Genomic DNA, 22,101 nt, shown 5'->3' on the forward strand with positions numbered 1-22,101 from the left:
CTGCCCTGTCTTCTTCATTCAAGCTCAATTCCAATATTACCTTCTTAAAGAGGTGGGCTGAATGTCTTTGCTAAAGCAGAGCACCCACACACACACACAATCTTCCCCTGGCCTGTCACTTTAGCCGATTTTATCTTCCTCAAAAGAGTATCAGTGACTGAATATTTATTTAAGCATAACTTTATTAGCGCACATGTTTATATATGTTCCCACAGGACAGTATAAACTTAATGTCTTCAGCACGTAAAACTGTGTCGGACACAAAGCAGGTCCTCGGGACCTCAAGACACACACGTGCTCAGGAACACACATGCTACAGAGCAGCACATATGTATTGCAAGTATATATTTTTATAGTATATATTAAGTCATAAATATAACTTTATAATACTAATATATTAGTCATAGAGTTATAAAATGCTGTTTAGAGGTATATTTTAAATGAAGTAAAAATAAAGACGTATGAAGCCATTTTTCAGATACTCCAGTAGATGATAAAAATCACAGACCTTTATGTTAATGTTTGTATCTCCTGTAATGTAATATGTTACGCATAGTATAACAAAAATGAGTATTTTCTACTGAAAATATTATGTAACATGCATTTAATGCATGTTAACAATGTGTCAGGCACAAAGATAGTTCTTGAGGATCAAAAAATGGAGGGCGATACGCCCAGTTCCTACTTGCAAGGTGAGTAGTGGGCATGTGGACATTACAAGAAAAAACCATGCATTTTATCTTTTTTCACGTTATATGTGAAAACATCACTAAATCCTTATTATTTCTAAGAGAAAAGGTATGAAACGAATTTGATATCTTCTTGAAGGACTTACAGAAAGCCACAGAAATAAGGTTTTAAAAATCCCAGAGAATCATAATCATTAACAGATGAGCAGCTGCCGTCCGGAAGGTACTGTTAGCTTCCTTCTGCATTTCTCATTGTGCGGATTAGGCCACTAAGTACGGCTTCTATAATAATTACCGTTGTCTTTTTTTTTTATTTTCTCTATACGTATACATGTGTTTATTTGGTTTCTACTTTTTGCCTTCACAAAGTTATAAAGGCTTAACATATAATAACAATAACAATGTTTAAGATAAGGACTAGAAACAAAAACCTCGTAAAGAAGGAGTGAAGATAAATACATTCGGAAAAGAAATCAGGTCATTGCTGATGATTGCTGACAATCAGATGATTGTTTTCTTGGAGAATCACTGGTGGCAGGTAGTTTTATATGTACATTGTATGTGTGTGTGTTTATATACGTATATAAAATATGTTACATATATTGCAATTTTAGAACCCACTTTAAGGTCTGAATATAATATGAATTTAATAAATGATTAACAAATGATTAAACGCATTTTAGTTGGACTGAATGAACAATTTATGTAATTTAGTGTTTATTTTTAAAGTACCATTTTGTTGCAGCAGAGCAGAAGAATGTATACGTCAAAAAGTATAACTCAATACATATTTCGTGTGAATGTGAAGGTAATGGTAACATCTGCATTCAGATGAAACGAAAAGTCGCTCATGGCCAGAAGCCTCTTCTGTGTGCTCTCCCAGTCACAACCAGCCAACAGGAACTGTAATCTTGACAACTGTCCCCATGTTGCCTGTTTTCAAACAGGATCATGGAGCACATACTATCTTTTCATCTTTTGCTCAATATCATGTTTGAGAGACTCACCCACATTGTTGTATGCAGCTGGAATCTGTTCCTTCTCATTGCTCTAGTCTAGAGAATTACTTGTATGAATGTGTTACATTTTATTTATCCGTTCCACTCTCCTGTTCATTTAAGTGCATTCTAGCTTGTAACTGTAAAAATAACGTTGTTGGGGACATTCTTGCAAGTGACTTTTGATGCCTGTGGTATGTTTTACCATTTGATACATCCCTAGAAGTGAAATGTACTTAACTCTATAGTAGATAAGTAGGTCATTATGAAAGTTTTGAGACACACAAAAAACAAGATACATAAAATTTTTGCAGACAGAAACAAATAAAGCCCTCCCAGCAATACTGACACCCCAGGGAAACTTGCCCAGGTGAATCAGAAAGAACACTGTCGCCCGTGTTTCTTGGAAGTGAAATAATCTTCTTTAACACAGTCTGTCTCAAAACTTTCATAGTGACCCACACAGTATTAAAATATTTTGCAACATTGTACAAAATTCCACTCACCCTGGCTGTAAACATGCTGGTTATTCCACTTTCCTAATCAAACCTAAAGTATCAATAGTGTTGCACTTTAGGCATTCAAATGAATATTGAGTGACAGCTCATTGTGGTTTTAGTTTCTATTTCCTGATTACTGAAATTAAGTACTTTTTTAAGACCCTCTTTAGTGAAGTGACAGTTCAAGTCTTTGTACGTTATCATATAATTTACTTTTTCTTTATTAATTTTTAAATATTTTATATTTATTGTTATTTTATATTTATCATTACATATTTTATTATTTGTTACATTTTCTTTGTTCATTTATTGGACTATTGATTTATCTTCACATTGATAGGCATATAGGTTACAAATACCTTTTATCGGTTTACATTTTAATTGACTTAATGGTATGTTATTCATCAGGGTTTTTTTTCCCCCCTTTACAATAGTATTGATTTTCCTGCTTAAGAAAACTTTGCTTAACTTATATTTATTAAGATATTTTTGACATTTTCTGTTAGGATTTTTTATTGTTTTGTGGTGGCAGGTAGGCTATTTGTAAAGGCTGCTCAATCTCTGGTGCACCGTGAAGGCTCACTGCTCACCACTCACGAGCGTGCATTTGTACGGGTCCAGTTTTGGACTTCTGCTCAGCTTCACTGTCTATTTATCTACCCTTGTACCATAACAAGAATTTTTACGTATTGAGCCTCGTTTAATTTTTGAGAAATGATACAGTAATTTCTCAAGTTTACTTTTTTCCAACATTGTCCTGAGGGTTTATGTTTGACTTTCCATACACACTTTAGAATCTGTTTTTAAATTTTCTCATATGCCCACATGCACACAAACACGAAAATTTGCTAAGAATTTGTTTGAGATTACATAAACATCTTTAGAATGGAAGTGAATCTTCCATTTCCTACCCCACATTGATTTATACCTTCTGTAATTTCCCTTAATAAAATCATATATGGTCTTCCATGTAGAGTTACTTTACTTCTCCTGCTAGATTTATTACTTGGATTTGATGTTTTAAAATTATATTGCAAGAGGTATTTTTTAAAATTAATTTCCAATTGATTTCTGTTGTTTTTTTAAAATTAATTTTAAATCATAGCTGTGTACATAAATGTGATCATGGGGCACCATACACTGGTTTTATAAACAGTTTGACACATTTTCATCACACTGGTTAATATAGCCTTCCTGGCATTTTCTTAGTTATTGTGTTAAGACATTTATATTCTACATTTACTAAGTTTCACATGTACCTTTGTAAGATGCACTGCAGGTGTAATCCCACCAGTCACCCTCTCTCCGCCCTTTCTCCCCCCTCCCTCCCCTCCCTCTCCCCCTTCCCCAAATTCTTAGGTTATAACTGGGTTATAGCTTTCATATGAAAGCCAAAAATTAGTTTCATAGTAGGGCTGAGTACATTGGATACTTTTTCTTCCATTCTTGAGACATTTTACTAAGAAGAATATGTTCTAGCTCTATCCATGTAAACATGAATGAGGTAAAGTCTCCATCTTTCTTTAAGGCTGCATAATATTCCATGGTGTACATATACCACAGTTTATTAATCCATTCATGGATCGATGGGCACTTGGGCTTTTTCCATGACTTAGCAATTGTGAATTGGGCTGCAATAAACATTCTGGTGCAAATATCTTTGTTGTAATGTGATTTTTGGTCTTCTGGGTATATACCTAGTAGAGGAATTTTGATGTTTCAATTTTCTAGTTGCCTCATACTTGGACAGTAGTACAGAATTTAATAAATATATGATCTTTTTTTCACATTTAATTATATCATGGAGGTGTTAATCTCCGTGACTACTCACTTTAAAATTAACCTGCCTAGACATTTTGTTAAATAATTACTTTATTATTTTATCAAATACTATTTCATTAGGAATTTAGTTATCTTAACAAAACTTTTACTTATTTGACTTAATTTATTATTTACTCATCACTGGATCCTATTGAAATTTTACTTATCCTATTTCCTATTATGTCATTTTAGTTGTATTTATGTTTAAATTTCTAATGAATGAGGGCATTTCTCCTTATATTTTCTAGGTAGGTATTAGTTGTTTCATTACTAATTCAGCCACAGATTAGGAGATAAGAGTCTATAATGGCCTTTAACTGAGTTTCCTGATTATGCCCTGCCAGATAATGGGGAAAACTCTCACATTGTTCTGATTTACGGCCTACTGCTATAATTTCCCCTACAAAAGTTCTATCTATAAAAATTCAAATGTTTAAGGAGTAAAGAAATAAACATGAATATTCTTGTTTGACAATTTAAAATATTTCTACATTTAATGTCTAACAGGTATCTGCATCAACATCTTTCCACAATTTCAGACCATAAATAAAAGTGATTCCTAGACACTTACGCTGGTATCATGTCATACACAATTCCCCATAGAACATATCAATAATTTCTTCCAACCTTTCTTTTTTCCTTCTATACATTTTTTCATTTAATCTCTAGTACCACCATTAAACTAGTTACCCAGACCTTAACTCATCCACAGAACACTAAAATGACAACTGCAGAAGGAAATTCTAATCACTTTTTTTGTGTGTGTGTGCAGTTTTTCCCTGGGGCTGGGTTTAAACCCGCCACCTCCGGCATATGGGGCCGGCACCTTACTTCTTTGAGTCACAGGCACCACCCATGATAGTAAAATTTCTTTCGTGGATTTCTATACCCTCAGCTGAGTCTAACACTTTAAAATTATTCATTATCTGACACTGTAGCTTTAGAACCTCAATGTTTGTTCCTGATATCTGCCACATAAAAACCCATACTACCTACAGAGAGAGAGAGAGAGAGAGACCACACACAGGTCAAATCGCATACTTGCTTTAAGCTCCAGGTACACCAGAAATGTGGTTCTATGAACCCACCTATGTGTTAACTATGCTTTAACAGCCATTTTAACATTAGGAATACTATATGTGATTGTTGTTATTGGACTAATATATTGAGCACCTATGAGTTTAATATCATATTTAAACATTCACTAAATATCAGGCAAATTGCATTTAGTCAGATTAAATTGCACAAAATAAGACCAGGCAAAAATTCCTGAAGATGGATATAGAAAGTCAGGCTTCAAATTCTAGCCATGCTTAGCTATTGAACTTGAGAAAAGCCACTTTTGCCTCTTTGAACACTGAGTTCTTCATTTCCTATTTGGAAACACACACGAATTATTTATAAAAAGCAGAATTCAAGAAAGGATGTATAAATATTCAGCCTCACTAGTATTCAAAGAAATAGAGTTCCAAACATTATTGAAAATGTAGTTTTTCATTTGTCAAGTAAAAGAGATTTTCTAACGACTATAGCACTCCACATTAGCACAGGTGTGGGGGAGGAAAAGTGTATATACTGCTCAGCCTCCTCAAAAAAGCACAGACTTTCAGTAGAAATACAATACAATTGAACTACTTATAACACTTTTAATCTCCCCATATATCTGCTCCATGCTGAGAAAGATTTCGGAACAAAAACACTGACCTCTACGGTGTTTATAACATGTAGCAAAATAAGAACTTAAATTGGAGTGATTATTACAAAAATCATAGTTCATCCATGTAATAGTCTTTTATCCAGATATCTAAATAATATATTTAAAACTTTTTAATAATGCCAAAAAATTCTAGCATGTTGGGAATAAAATCAGAACTCATTTGGTTATTAATTAAGGAAAAACAAATCACTAATATTTTAATAGTTACCTCTATTGATTGAAATGAGTTCAGGGTTTTAATCTTTGTCCTTTTTTGTATTTTCCAAACTTTATACAACAAATATACATTATAATTATAGTGTTAAATAGATCATAAAAGATACCACTGCCCTTAAGGCACTGGACATTTTGGTAAGATGGTGCTTGGTTTATCATAGTTTACAAAAAAAAAAACATAGTCTAGAGCACACCAAAAAACAGAAGTTGAAAAACATAATCCCTCTCATAAACATAAAGCTGAAACAATTAACTTTATCCTAGGACTCAAAGAGTTTCTGGAAATAGTTTTCAGAAGAAAATAAATTACACACAATAAAAATAGCAACAAATGCGTGGACAAAAGGCCATAAAGCTAGCTCTGGAAGAGTAAAATGCAGAATCTGATTACTGCAGATATTCAAATTTTAAGGTGCAGATTATAAAATAACTATATTTCAGATATAAAAGATAAACTTTAAATATCTGTGTAAAACAGGGATCCCTAAAATAACACAGCAGATTTGGAATAAAAACAAATATACAATGTACATATATTTACATGTAACGCAACATACACTTTCTTTATATACAGACTTGCCAATTTGTATGTGCAAATGATTATACTATGCTTGAAATTATTTTCATATATACTTAAATGTTAAATATATATGTATTTTCTAGCTAAAAACATGAATACAAGAATCATTTGCGATATATGATCTGCTAAGTGTGTCCTCAAATATCAACACTATCTTGTGTTTTATCTTTCTTTTCCTTCAAAACATTATGTACACATGTGGTAGACCTGACTGTTGCCTGCAAATCTCTTAATGTCTCTTCATTTCATCTTCCTGATATTTCGCTAAATCTCTGTTCAGTATCATGGAATTAATTGTTATAAATTATCCACTTGAGTTTTAATTTCGAGTAAAAATTTGGGAGAATTATACCAGGTTAGGTGTAATCTGGGCAAGAAGATGCCCACCAGGGAAGAGACCCTTCCCGCTAAGTAGAGCCATGTTTCTACTGCTTGTGGGAATTTTTTAATGTTTATTAGTGTTCCTAATTATCCACGATCTCTCCTTCTAAGAGATTTAGATTTCTCACCCCATTGATATCAGACTTAGCCACGTAGCTTGCTTTGTTCAAATGAATGTGAGCCAAGGCAATGTCAGCTTCCTGTGGACGGTGTAGAACCACTGAGTGCTCGCAGTAATGCACTTTTGCCTGTATTACTAGAAAAATAGGCCCAGAAAGATCTAATTCTTTACTCTGAATCTCAAAAGTATAATATGGAGGGGGAGAGACAAGATGGCGGACTGAAGCCAGCTTTCAACAGAGGCTCCCATCCAGAAGGAGAGTTAAGGGACAGGAATTTAGTAAGTATCCTGGTGGATTTGAGCCGCACCGAGAAGGTTGAAGAACGCACATCAACACCGCTGAAGCAAGCTGTGATCACAAGGACGCAAACAAAAGCAAAACGGCTCACTTCTGGATATTCTGAAGCCACACCCACTGTCTCCCTGGGCAACCAGAGGAGACCAGCAGTGAGCAAAGGATTTGCCTGACGCTGCTCACACACCCGGGAAGCTTCCAGGGCAGGGCCGACTCAGACAGGTAATCGGACACAAACCTCCAGCAGCAAAGACATTTGAACTCAGAACAGCCTGTCTTCTGTAGGCGATTTTAGGAGAAACAGAGACAGAACCCCACAAAGTTGTCTGTTCTGTTCTGTTCTGTTAGCAACATCAATCAGAGATGGGGCTAAGCCTGAGTGAACACCTCCCTCCCACCACCTGCATCAAGCACTCAAAGATGTCAAGCCCCATCTCCTCCTGCTAGATAGCAGCAGACTGCAGGGGCCTGGCAGATTTCCTTGCAATTCAGGCAGGTGCAAACCCCTGGAGTATCTGTTCACTACAGGCAACTGGGTTAGCCATGTGCAGAGATACCAGTGACTGGTTCTGATGGAGGGGAAAAGTGGGGAAGGAGACATCAACCTTCCCAGACTGATCTATTTGCTAGGTGGCTCCTCCTGACTCCACGCAGCACTGGAGTAAGCCATATCAGAGGAGACACCAGACCCCTGTGATCCAGTTCCCAAAGACTTCTTGAACTCTCCCACCCGAGACAGGTGCCAATTGAGACAATCGATTTGGACCTTTTGAACTGAACTAATAGACTGAGGACTTTTCAGGCCGTGCCCTGGGTATGCGGTTGTAGGAAGGTTTGATTTTCCTTTTCCAACTGGTGCCAGAGGTGGGCGGGCAGGGTGACTTAATTGCTGGTTTTTCCACATAGCTGAGACTTCAAGCCAGAGTAAACGTTATAATAGGATCGAACAGAAACCAGCTGAAAACAAGACAGAACCACTTAGCCCCACCACACAAGACCGGGCCCCAGTTTCTCAGGCCACAACACTGTACAGGCCCTCAATAAAGCCACAGGGGAAAAATCAAAGGGAGTAAAATAACCATGGGGCGGAATCAGCGGAAAAACTCTGGTAACATGAATAACCAGAATAGATCAACCCCCCCCCAAGAAAAGATACGGCAGATGTGATTGAAGATCCCATTCATAAACAACTGGCTGAGATGTCAGAAATCGAATTCAGAATTTGGATTGCAGACAAGATTAATAAAATGGAATTAGGAATTCGAGGAGAAATTCAAAAGTTGTCTCAAGAATTTAACGAACTTAAAAAAAATAACCATAAAAAAAAAAAGAATTTAACGAATTTAAAGACAAAACCACCAAAGACTTAGACACACTGAAGCAAGAATTTACAGCCCTCAAAGATATGAAAAATACAGTAGAATCCCTCAGCAACAGAATGGAGCAAGCAGAAGAAAGGATTTCTGACATTGAAGATAAAGTCTTGGAACGCTCCCAATCTCTCAAAGAGGAAGAGAAATGGAGAGCAAAAACGGACCACTCACTCAGAGAACTCTCAGATATTTCGAAGAAAAGCAATATACGAATAATTGGGATTTCTGAGAATGATGAAGTGGCCTCAAGGGCACAGAGGCCATTCTGCATAAAATTATGAAAGAAAATTTTCCAGACATGCCTAGAGATTCTGAAATTCAGATAGCAGACAGCTTCAGAACCCCAGCACGATTCAACCCCAATAAGTCATCCCCCAGGCATATCATAATTAGCTTCACTAAAGTTAACATGAAAGAGAAGATTCTCAAAGCAGCCCGGCGAAAGAAAACTATTACGTACAAAGGAAAGAATATTAGAATAACTGCAGATCTCTCTGCTGAAACTTTTCAAGCAGAAGAGGGTGGTCATCAACTTTTAATCTCCTACAGCAAAATAACTTTCAACCCAGGATCTTATATCCAGCTAAACTGAGTTTCATTTATGATGGAGAAATTAAATACTTCAATGACATTCATATGTTGAAAAAATTTGCCATAAGTAAACGAGCTCTTCAGGATATTCTCAGACCTAACCTCCACAATGACCAACCCAATCCTATACCACAAAAGTAAACTCACTCAGAAACTTCGGATCAAACTTCAACTTCCACACTGGAGAAAGGATTAAAAATGTCCACTGGACCTTTGAAAAACTCGATACCCAAAATTCCACCAGACTTATCAATACTCTCCATCAATGTGAATGGCTTAAACTGTCCTCTAAGGAGGCATAGGTTAGCTGACTGGATACAAAAACTCAGCCAGATATTTGTTGCATACAAGAGTCACATCTTAACTTAAAAGACAAATACAGACTCAGGGTGAAAGGATGGTCATCCATATTTCAGGCAAATGGTAATCAGAAAAAAGCAGGTGTTGCAATTTTATTTGCAGATACAGTAGGCTTAAAACCATCAAAAGTAAGGAAGGACAAGAATGATCACTTCATATTTGTTCAGGGTAATACTCAATATGATGAGATCTCAATTATTAATATCTATGCACCCAACCAGAATGCACCTCAATTTATAAGAGAAACTCTAACAGACATGAGTAACTTGATTTCCTCCAGCTCCATAATCGTCGGAGATTTTAACACTCCTTTGGCAGTACTGGATCGATCCTCCAGCAAGAAGCTGAGCAAAGAAATCTTAGATTTAAACCTAACCATCCAATATTTAGATTTAGCAGACATCTACAGAACATTTCATCCCAACAAAACTGAATACACATACTTCTCATCAGCCCACGGAACTTACTCCAAAATTGACCACATTTTAGGTCACAAGTCTAACCTCAGTAAATTTAAAGGAATAGAAATTATTCCTTGCATCTTCTCGGACAATCATGGAATAAAACTTGAATTGAGTAACAACAGGAATCTGCATACTCATACAAAAACATGGAAGTTAAATAACCTTATGCTGAATGATAGCTGGGTCAGAGATGAGATTAAGAAAGAAATCGCCAATTTTTTGGAACAAAACGACAATGAAGACACAAACTACCAGAACCTCTGGGACACCGCAAAGGCAGTTCTAAGAGGGAAATTTATAGCACTGCAAGCCTTCCTCAAGAGAACGGAAAGAGAGGAAGTTAACAACTTAATGGGACATCTCAAGCAACTGGAAAAGGAAAAACATTCCAACCCCAAACCCAGTAGAAGAAAAAAAATAACCAAAATTAGAGCAGAATTAAATGAAATTGAAAACAAAAGAATAATACAACAGATCAATAAATTAAAAAGCTGGTTTTTTGAAAAGGTCAACAAAATAGATAAACCTCTGGCCAAACCAATCAGAAAAAAAAGAGTAAAATCTCTAATATCAGAAATAACAAAGACAAAATAACAACAGACTCATCAGAAATCCAAAAAATCCTTAATGAATATTACAAGAAACTTTATTCTCAGAAATATGAAAATCTGAAGGAAATTGACCAATACTTGGAAGCATGCCACCTTCCATGACTTAGCCAGAATCAAGTGGAAAAGTTGAACACACCCATATCAAGTTCAGAAATAGCATCAACTTATACAAAACCTCCCTAAAAAGAAAAGCCCAGAACCAGATGGTTTTACGTCAGAATTCTACCAAAACTTTAAAGAGGAATTAGTACCTATATTACTCAACCTGTTCCAAAGGTAGAAAAAGACGGAAGACTACCCAACACGTTCTATGAAGCAAACATCACCCTGATCCCCAAACCAGGAAAAGACCCAACAAGAAAAGAAAATTATAGACCAATATCACTAATGAATATAGATGCAAAAATATTCAACAAGATCCTAACAAACAGAATCCAGCAACACATCAAACAAATTATACATCATGACCAAGTTGGTTTTATCCCAGGGTGTCAAGGCTGGTTCAATATACGTAAATCTATAAATGTAATGCAGCACATTAACAAAGTAAAAAACAAAGACCATATGATTCTCTCAATTGATGCAGAAAAAGCTTTTGATAGTATCCACCATCCCTTCATGATCAGAACACTCAAGAAAATTGGTCTAGAAGGGACTTTTCTTAAACTGATAGAGGCCATCTACAGCAAACCCACAGCCAATATCATATTGAATGGAGTTAAATTTGAATCATTTCCACTCAGATCAGGAACCAGACAAGGCTGCCCATTGTCTCCATTGCTTTTCAACATTGTAATGGAAGTTTTAGCCACCACAATTAGGGAAGAAAAGGCGATCAAGGGTATCCACATAGGGTCAGAAGAGATCAAACTTTCGCTCTTCGCAGATGATTTGATTGTGTATCTGGAAAACACTAGGGACTCTACTACAAAACTCCTAGAAGTGATCAAGGAATACAGCAGCGTCTCAGGTTACAAAATCAACATCCATAAATCGGTAGCCTTTATATACACCAACAACAGTCAAGTTGAAAAGGCAGTCAAGGACTCTATCCCATTCACAGTAGTGCCAAAGAAGATGAAATATTTGGGAATTTACCTAACAAAAGACATGAAAGATCTCTGTAAAGAGAACTATGAAACTCTAAGAAAAGAAATAGCTAAAAATGTTAACAAATTGAAAAACATACCATGCTCATGGCTGGGAAGAATCAACATTATCAAAATGTTCATACTACCCAAAGCAATATATAATTTCAACGCACGCCCTATTAAAGCTCCACTGTCTTATTTTAAAGATCTTGAAAAAATAATACTTCGTTTTATATGGAATCAGAAAAAACCTCGAATAGCCAAGACATTACTCAGAAATAAAAACAAAACAGTAGGAATCACACTACCAGACCTCACACTTTACTACAAATCAATAGTGATCAAAACAGCATGGTACTGGCACAAAAACAGAGAAGTAGATATCTGGAACAGAATAGAGAGCCAAGAGATGAATCCAGCTACTTACCGCTATTTGATCTTTAACAAGCCAATCAAAAACATTCAGTGGGGAAAAGATTCCCTATTTAACAAATGGTGCTGGGTGAACTGGCTGGCAACCTGCAGAAGACTGAAATTGGACCCACACCTTTCACCATTAACTAAGATAGACTCTCATTGGATTAAAGATTTAAACTTAAGACATGAAACTATAAAAATACTAGAGGAGAGTGCAGGGAAAACCCTTGAAGAAATTGCTCTGGGTGAGTATTTTATGAGGAGAACCCCCCGGGCAATTGAAGCAGCTTCAAAAATACACGACTGGGACTTGATCAAACTAAAAACCTTCTGCACAGCCAAGAACACAGTAAGTAAAGCAAACAAACAGCCCTCAGAATGGGAGAAGATATTTGCAGGGTATATCTCTGACAAAGGTTTAATAACCAGAATCCACAGAGAACTCAAACGCATCAGCAAGAAAAAAACAAGGGATACCATCGCAGGCTGAGCAAGGGATTTGAAAAGAAACTTCTCTGAAGAAGACAGGCACATGGCCTTCAGACATATGAAAAAATGCTCATCATCTTTAATCATCAGAGAAATGCAAATCAAAACTACTTTGAGATATCATCTAACTCCAGTGAGACTAGCCTATATCACAAAATCCCAATACCAGAGATGTTGGCGTGGATGTGGAGAAAAGGGAACACTTTTGCACTGCTGGTGGGAATGCAAATTAATACATTCCTTTTGGAAAGAGATATGGAGAACACTCAGAGATCTAAAAATAGATCTGCCATTCAATCCTGTAATTCCTCTGCTGGGTATGTACCCAGAAGACCAAAAATCACAACATAACAAAGATATTTTTACCAGATGTTTATTGCAGCCCAATTCGTAATTGCTAAGTCATGGAAAAAGCCCACGTACCCATCGATCCATGAATGGATTAATAAATTGTGGTATATGTACACCATGGAATATTATGCAGCCTTAAAGAAAGATGGAGACTTTACCTCTTTTATGGTTACATGGATGGAGCTGGAACATATTCTTAGTAAAGTATCTCAAGAATGATAAAGTATCTCAAGAATGGAAGAAAAAGTACCCAATGTACACAGCCCTACTATGAAACTAATTTGGGGCTCTCACATGAAAGCTATAACCCAGTTACAACCTAACAATAGGGGGAAGTGGGAAAGGGAGGTGAGGGAGGGGGATCGGTGGGATCATACCTGTGGTGCATCTTACAGGGGTATTTGCGAAACTTGGTAAATGTAGAATGTAAATGTTTTGGCACAGTAACTGAGATAATGCCAGGAAGGCTATGTTAACCATTGTGATGAAAATGTGTCAAATGGTCTATGAAGCGATTGTATGATGCCCCATGATCATATCAATGTATACAGTTATGATTTAATAAAAAAAAAAGTATAATATGAAGCATAGACACAGCAGACACAGCTAAACTGCAATGTGAGTGAAAAATAAAACTTTGTATTATAAGCCACTAAGACCTGAGGGTTGCTTGTTACTGCAGAATAACCGAATAAACGCTAAACTGCACACACGCCTCCTTTCCTCCAGAGGATTCTCTCCTGTTCTTCAGATGTTTGTTTTGTTTCTCTGGCTCTCTTTCTTAGTGAAAGGAAAACATGTAGTAATATTAACAACTACCAATTAAGGTTATCCTGTAAAAAATAATGTTTCTTTTCCATTCTTGAAAAAAATATGTTTACCATACAGATAACATTTATAAATAATTTCAAATCTATCACTTTCGGAGGCAAAATAGTCACTCATAAGTATTAACAAACTTCCTATGCAATTATCAAGTATTATATCATAGCATGTCAGGCCCTCTGCTGAATGACGAGGATTTGATAATGAAGAAAAAACAGCCCTGGTCTATGCTTGCTCTTGTGGGTCTTTCCACTTTTTAAAGGAAGTAGACGTCAATCGAACATTCACATAAACACAACTGCCACTCTGACAAGTGGTACTCAGGAGAGGGGCATGTGTAACACATACACGCACGGAGGAGGAATCAGAGTTCATGGATAGTCAATGAAGACGTCCCAGAACTGACTCCTGAACTTAAGGATTAGTGGTGATTAGGTAGGAAGAAGTGGTAAAAACCTTCTAGACAAAGAAAATAGCAGTAAAAGCACCACATTTGGGGGGTGGGGAAAGGACCTGCCTTGATTATTAGACTTTTAAAAATTAGTATATGTAGGGTAATATCTGTGGTTTCAGTCATTGACTGTGAGTGATGGAACATATCTCCTACATATAATGTGAGAACTATTGTATTTTGAGTTTAAAGTATCTTTGAGTATAAGAGGATATGTCAAAAGGAGGTGAGATAAGAATGTATAAAACTCATTATTGTGTACCATTGTTGTGTTATTTTTACTTTTCAAAAGGGATTTAGAGTGATTAAAGAGCAATATTTGGTATAGAACTAAATAAATTTAAGCTAATGACAAACAAAAACATCACCATATCACTCCAAGTATAGAAATTGGAAGGAATTATTATATTTAACATATTAGATACATAATATAAGAAAACATTATTTGCACAATTACCTGTCAGTAATCTGTCTTGTTATGGTGTCAATATCTATTTCAATTCTTCTATTGTCATCCCTCATTTTACCACAGGTTATTGAAATCTCTGAATAATCTTGTGTGATGACAGAAAGCTCACTATCCCAAGATTTTTTCTTTAGGAAAAAAATGAAAGAACATTTATACATGTTTAACAATCAAGGGGAAGGCAGATAATAATAAAATAACTTTTAGTTACATAAGTTAATTATTATGAAGAGAAAATAAAGCTCTGTTGGGAAGTAGGGTAGGGTAAACTTACTACAATATAAAAATTATTAACTGCTTCCTTATATTTCTGGTCAGTGAGTTTTTGCTTCCAGGATAGTTGCTCATAATTTTTTCTCAGATCATCTAGCTAAGGAAAAAAAAAAAAAAGAAGAAGAAAAGAAGTGAATTGTGAAGCTTTTCACCCTTTTATAAATAAACAGATTGTATTTCTCTTTGTGGAGCTATGATATCTTACTAAATATTGATTAAAATAGAATAAAATAACACTCCACATGTAGTTTGCATTATAAAAATTGGTGCAAGATTCTAAATAAAATAAAATAATAAAATAAGTTTGTGGATCAAAGTGTTTTCTCTCAGTATGGCATTCGTATCATCTGTGTTTAACCAACATCGATTCCAGGGTATGCTGCTGCTTCTCAAGAAGTCATCAGTAAGTTTAAGATCTCTTTATTTGGATACAGTAACAAAGAATATTCACAATATCACTCAATTGATCACTTTGAAATGAATTACACATACTTTTAACATGAGAAAAAATAGGGGGCGGAGGCAAGATGTCGGACTGAAGCCAGCTTTCCACAGAGGCTCCCCTCCTGAAGGAGAGTTAAGGGATGAAAATTTAGAAAGTAACCTGATGGATTCGAGCAGTACCAAGCGAGAAAGTTGAAGAACGCACATCAACCCCACTGAGGAGAGCGGCGACCACAAGGACGCAAAGAAAATGTACAAAACCCACCACCAAACAGATGGGAGTCCCCGGTACCCCATCTGATCGGCTTAAGAGCCCCACAAACAAACGGGCAGAAATCAAAGGCCCTCCCACTATACTTCACGGGAGAGACCTACTAAAATCTGGACCTACCTCCCTTACTAGGGTGCCTAGGTGTTCTCCTGCCAGGCATAAAACTGTACAAAACTGCAAATATCCTTTGCCGCAACTCTGAGCTCGCAGCACTTCCCTCCACTCTCTCTGAGGTCTGAAAGCCTGTCCCCCAGGAGTTCGGATTCTTGGGTGACTTCTTGGGGAGAGGACAGTCCCAGAGCTGCGGCTGGTCAGCACCGATTCTGGGGCACGGGAGAGAGGTGAGGACAGTCAGCGGAGGGCAACCCTCACCAGGGCGGCACTCCCCTGAGGCATGGTGCAGCAGCCCTCCTTGGGCAACAATACAATCAGGCATAAAACTGAGTGGAACTGTGTGACCTCGCTACTGGCAACTCTGGGCTCCCTGCAGCTCTGGGCTCCCAGTGCTCCCCCTGCCCTCGCTCTGTGGTCTGGAGACCTGAGCGCCTGCTGTGTGGCCAGGCAAGGAACTGGGTGGAACTGAGTCTGTTTTCTGCTGGCGGATCTGGGCCCCAGCTGATCCCCCCACCCTGAAGGCTTGAGCTGTGGCCGTGCGGCAGGGCAAGAGACTGGGAGGAGCTGAGTGTGCTCGCAGCCAGCGGCTCTGGGCTCCCTGTGGCTCTGGACTCCCAGCGGCTATTGGCTCCCGGCACTCCCCCCGCCCTCACTCTGTGATCTGGAGACCTGAGCGCCTGCCCGGCAGCCGGGCAAGGAACTAATTGGAACTGAGTGTGTTCACTGCCAACGGCCCTGGACTCCCACCACTCCCCCCACCCGCCCTCACTCTGAAACCTGGAGGCTTGGTCTGCGGTGCGGTGGAGCTAAAGATTGGGAGGAACTGAGTGTGCTCACTGCCGGTGGCTCTGGGCTCCCGGCGCCCCACTCCACCCTCACTCTGTGATCTGGAGACCTGAGCGCCTGCCCGGCAGCTGGGCAAGGAACTAATTGGAACTGAGTGTGTTCACTGCCAACGGCCCTGGGCTCCCACCGCTCCCCCCACCCGCCCTCACTCTGAAACCTGGAGGCTTGGTCTGCGGTGCGGTGGAGCTAAAGATTGGGAGGAACTGAGTGTGCTCACTGCCGGTGGCTCTGGGCTCCCGGCGCCCCACCCCACCCTCACTCTGGGATCTGGAGGCCTGTCCACCGGGAGTCCAGATTCTCAGGGATTTGTCGGGGCGTGGACAGTGCGCAAACTGTGGCTGGTCGGTCTTGACTCTGGGATGCAGGAGTGAGGCTGGGGGAGATCCACATCAGAGGGTCAGTTCCCGGAGGTGGCTGAAGCCACACCCCCTGCCTCCCTGGGCAACCAGAGGAGGCCACCCCTGAGTATAGGATTTTCCTGAGGTGACTCACAGACCCGGGAAACTTACAGGGCAAGGCCAAATCTGAGAACTGAGACTTCAACCCAGAGAAAGTGCTTTACTGGGGTCAAACAGAAGCCAGCTGAAAATAAGTCAGAACCACTTAGCCACACCACACCAGACAGGGCCCCAGTCTCCCAGGCCACAACACTGAACGGGCACTCAACTAAACCCCAGGGGAAAAATCAAAGGGAGTAAAACAACCATGGAGCGGAATCAGTGGAAAAACTATGGTAACATGAATAACCAGAATAGATCAACCCACCCAAAGAAATATATGGCGGAAGTAATTGAAGATCCCATTCATAAACAACTGGCAGTCATGTCAGAAATTGAATTCAGAATTTGGATTGCAGACAAGATTGATAAAATGGAATTAGGAATTGGAGGAGAAATTCAAAAGTTGTCTCAAGAATTTAACGAATTTAAAAACAAAACCACCAAAGACTTAGACACACTGAACCAAGAATTTGAAGCCCTTAAAGATATGAAAAATACAGTAGAATCCCTCAGCAACAGAATAGACCAAGCAGAAGAAAGGATTTCTGACATTGAAGATAAAGCCTTTGAATGCTCCCAAACTCTCAAAGAGGAAGAGAAATGGAGAGCAAAAACGGATCATTCTCTTAGAGAGCTCTGGGATAATTCGAAGAAGGTCAATATACAAATAATAAGAGTTCCAGAAAACGATGAAGTGGCATCGATGGACACAGAGACCCTTCTGCATGAAATTATGAAAGAGAATTTTCCAGACATGCCTAGAGGTTCTGAAATTCAGATAACAGACAGTTTCAGAACTCCAGCACGATTCAACCCCAATAAGTCATCCCCCAGACATATCATAATTAGCTTCACTAAAGTTAACATGAAGGAGAAAATTCTCAAGGTTATCAGGCGAAAGAAAGCCATTACCTACAAAGGTAAGAACATTAGAATGATTGCAGATCTCTCTGCTGAAACTTTTCAAGCCAGAAGAGGGTGGTCATTGACTTTTAATCTCCTAAAGCAAAATGACTTTCAACCCAGGATCTTGAACCCAGCTAAACTGAGTTTCATCTATGATGGAGAAATTAAATACTTTAACGACATTCATATGTTGAAGAAATTTGCCACAACCAAACCAGCTCTTCAGGATATTCTCAGGATATTCTCCATAATGACCAACCCAATCCTCTACTACAAACGTAAACTCACTCAGAAACTTTGGATCAAACTTCAACTTCTACAATGGTGAAAAGATTAACAATGTCCCCTGGACTATTGAAAAACTCGATACCCAAAATTTCACCAAACTTATCAATAGTCTCCATTAATGTGAATGGCTTAAACTGTCCTCTAAAGAGACATAGGTTAGCTGACTGGATACAAAAACTCAGACCAGATATCTGTTGCTTACAAGAGTCACATCTTAACTTAAAAGACAAATACAGACTCAGGGTCAAAGGATGGTCATCCATATTTCAGGCAAATGGTAAATAGAAAAAAGCAGGTGTTGCAATTTTATTTACAGACACAATAGGCTTTAAACCAACAAAAGTAAGGAAGGACAAGAATGGTCACTTCATATTTGTTAAGGGTAATACTCAACATGATGAGATTTCAATTATTAATATCTATGCACCCAATCAGAATGCACCTCAATTTATAAGAGAAACTCTAACAGACATGAGTAACTTGATTTCCTCCAGCTCCATAATCGTCAGAGATTTCAACACTCCTTTGGCAGTGATGGATCGATCCTCCAAGAAAAAGCTGAGTAAAGAAATTTTAGATATAAATCTAACCATCCAGCATTTAGATTTAGCAGACATCTAAGAACATTTCATCCTAGCAAAACTGAATAAACATACTTCTCATCAGCCCACGGAACTTACTCCAAAATCAATCAAATCTTAGGTCAGAAGTCTAACCTCAGTAAATTTAAAGGAATAGAAGTTATTCCATGCATCTTAAGGACCATCATGGAATAAAACTTGAGCTGAGTAACAACAGGAATCTGCATACTCATACAAAAACATGGAAGTTAAATAACCTTATGCTGAATGATAGCTGGGTCAGAGATGAGATCAAGAAGGAAATTGCCAAATTTCTGGAACAAACGACAATGAAGACACAAACTATCAGAACCTCTGGGACACCACAAAGGCAGTTCTAAGAGGGAAATTTATAGCACTGCAAGCCTTCCTCAGGAGAACAGAGAGAGAGGAAGTTAGCCACTTAATGGGACATCTCAAGCAACTGGAAAAGGAAGAACACTCCAACCCCAAACCCAGTAGAAGAAAAGAAATAACCAAAATCAGAGCAGAACTAAATGAAATTGAAAACAAAAGAATAATACAACAGATCAATAAATCAGAAAGCTGGTTTTTTGAAAAGGTCAACAAAATAGATCAACCGTTGACCAACCTAATCAGGAAAAAAGAGTAAAATCTCTAATCTCATCAATCAAAAATGACAAAGATGAAATAACAACAGACTCCTCAGAAATCAAAAAAATCCTTAATGAATATTACAAGAAACTTTACTCTCAGAAATATGAAAATCGAAGGAAATGGACCAATACTTGGAAGCTCATCACCTTCCAAAACGTAACCAGAATCAAGTGGAAATGTTGAACAGGCCCATATCAAGTTCGGAAATAACATCAACCATACAAAACCTCCCCAAAAAGAAAAGCCCAGGAACAGATGGTTTCACATCAGAATTCTACCAAACTTTTAAGAGGAATTAGTACCTATATTACTCAACCTGTTCCAAAAGGTAGAAAAAGAAGGAAGATTACCCAACACGTTCTATGAAGCAAACATCACCCTGATCCCCAAACCAGGAAAAGACCCAACAAGAAAAGAAAATTATAGACCAATATCACTAATGAATATAGATGCAAAAATATTCAACAAGATCCTAACAAACAGAATCCAGCAACACATCAAACAAATTATACATCATGATCAAGTTGGCTTTATCCCAGGATCTCAAGGCTGGTTCAATATACGTAAATCTATAAATGTAATTCAGCACATAAACAAAGTAAAAAACTAAGAACATATGATTCTCTCAATCAATGCAGAAAAAGCTTTTGATAACATCCAACATCCCTTCATGATCAGAACACTTAAGAAAATTGGTATAGAAGGGACATTTCTTAAACTGATAGAGGCCATCTACAGCAGACCGACAGCCAATATCATATTGAACGGAGTTAAATTGGAATCATTTCCACTCAGATCAGGAACCAGACAAGGCTGCCCATTGTCTCCATTGCTTTTTAACATTGTAATGGAAGTTTTAGCCACCTCAACTAGGGAAAAAAAGGCGATCAAGGGCATCCACATAGGGTCAGAAGAGATCAAACTTTCGCTCTTCGCAGATGATATGATTGTATATCTGGAAAACACTAGGGACTCTACTACAAAACTCTTAGAAGTGATAAAGGAATACAGCAATGTCTCAGGTTACAAAATCAACATTCATAAAACAGTAGCCTTTATATATACCAACAATAGTCAAGCTGAAAAAACAATTAAGGACTCTATCCCATTCACAGTAATGCCAAAGAAGATGAAATATTTGGGAGTTTATCTAACAAAGGACGTGAAAAACCTATATAAAGAGAACTATGAAACTCTAAGAAAAGAGATAGCCAAGAATGTTAATAAATAGAAAAACATACCATGCTCATGGCTGGGAAGAATCAACATTGTTAAAATGTCCATACTACCCAAAGCAATATATAACTTCAATGCAATCCCTATTAAAGTTCCACTGTCATACTTTAAAGATCTTGAAAAAACAATACTTCGTTTTATATGGAATCAGAAAAAACCTCAAATAGCCAAGACATTACTCAGAAATGAAAACAAAGCAGGAGGAATTACGCTACCAGACCTCAGTCTATACTACAAATCGATAGTGATCAAAACAGTATGGTATTGGCACAAAAACAGAGAAGTAGATGTCTGGAACAGAATAGAGAACCAAGAGATGAATCCAGCTACTTATCATTATTTAATCTTTGACAAGCCAATTAAAAACATTCAGTGGGGAAAAGATTCCCTATTTAACAAATGGTGCTGGGTGAACTGGCTGGCAACCTGTAGAAGACTGAAACTGGACCCACAGCTTTCACCATAAACCAAGATAGACTCTGACTGGATTAAAGATTTAAACTTAAGACATGAAGCTATGAAAATACTAGAAGAGAGTGCAGGGAAAACCCTTGAAGAAATTGGGTTAGGCGAGTTTTTTATGAGAAAGACCCCGGGCAATTGAAGCTGCTTCAAAGATACACTACTGGGACTTGATCAAACTAAAAAGCTTCTGCACTGCCAAGAACACAGTAAGTAAAGCAAGCAAAAAGCCCACAGAATGGGAGAAGTTATTTGCAGGTTATGTCTCCGACAAAGGTTTAATAACCAGAATCCACAGAGAACTCAAACACATCAGCAAGAAAAAGACAAGGGATCCCATCGCAGGCTGGGCAAAGGATTTGAAGAGAAACTTCTCTGAAGAAGACAGGCACACAGCCTTCAGACATATGAAAAAATGCTCATCATCTTTAATCATAGGAGGAATGCAAATCAAAACTACTTTGAGATATCATCTAACTCCAGTGAGACTAGCCTATATCACAAAATCTCAAGACCAGAGATGTTGGTGTGAATGTGGAGAAAATGGAACACTTTTGCACTGCCGGTGGGAATGCAAATTAATACATTCCTTTTGGAAAGATATATGGAAAACACTTAGAGATCTAAAAATAGATCTGCCATTCAATCCTGTAATTCCTCTGCTGGGCATATACCCAGAATACCAAAAATCACATTATAACAAAGATATTTGTACT

The 22,101-nt window shown here is 37.9% G+C and overlaps 1 protein-coding gene across 1 annotated transcript in view; it reads right to left on the minus strand.

Annotated features, from left to right (window-relative positions):
* The window catches only part of CCDC178 (coiled-coil domain containing 178), a 427,305-nt gene that overhangs the window by 312,039 nt on the left and 93,165 nt on the right, over positions 1-22,101 (minus strand). Inside the window, exons 10-11 of the mRNA XM_053571342.1 lie at positions 15,082-15,177; positions 14,799-14,935 (exon numbers count right to left, since the gene is read on the minus strand). Coding sequence (XP_053427317.1) covers positions 14,799-14,935; positions 15,082-15,177 — 233 coding nt within the window. The remainder of the gene's footprint in view (positions 1-14,798; positions 14,936-15,081; positions 15,178-22,101) is intronic.

Source organism: Nycticebus coucang, chromosome 19 (assembly GCF_027406575.1).
Source record: "Nycticebus coucang isolate mNycCou1 chromosome 19, mNycCou1.pri, whole genome shotgun sequence".
Classification (NCBI taxonomy): Eukaryota; Metazoa; Chordata; class Mammalia; order Primates; family Lorisidae; genus Nycticebus; species Nycticebus coucang.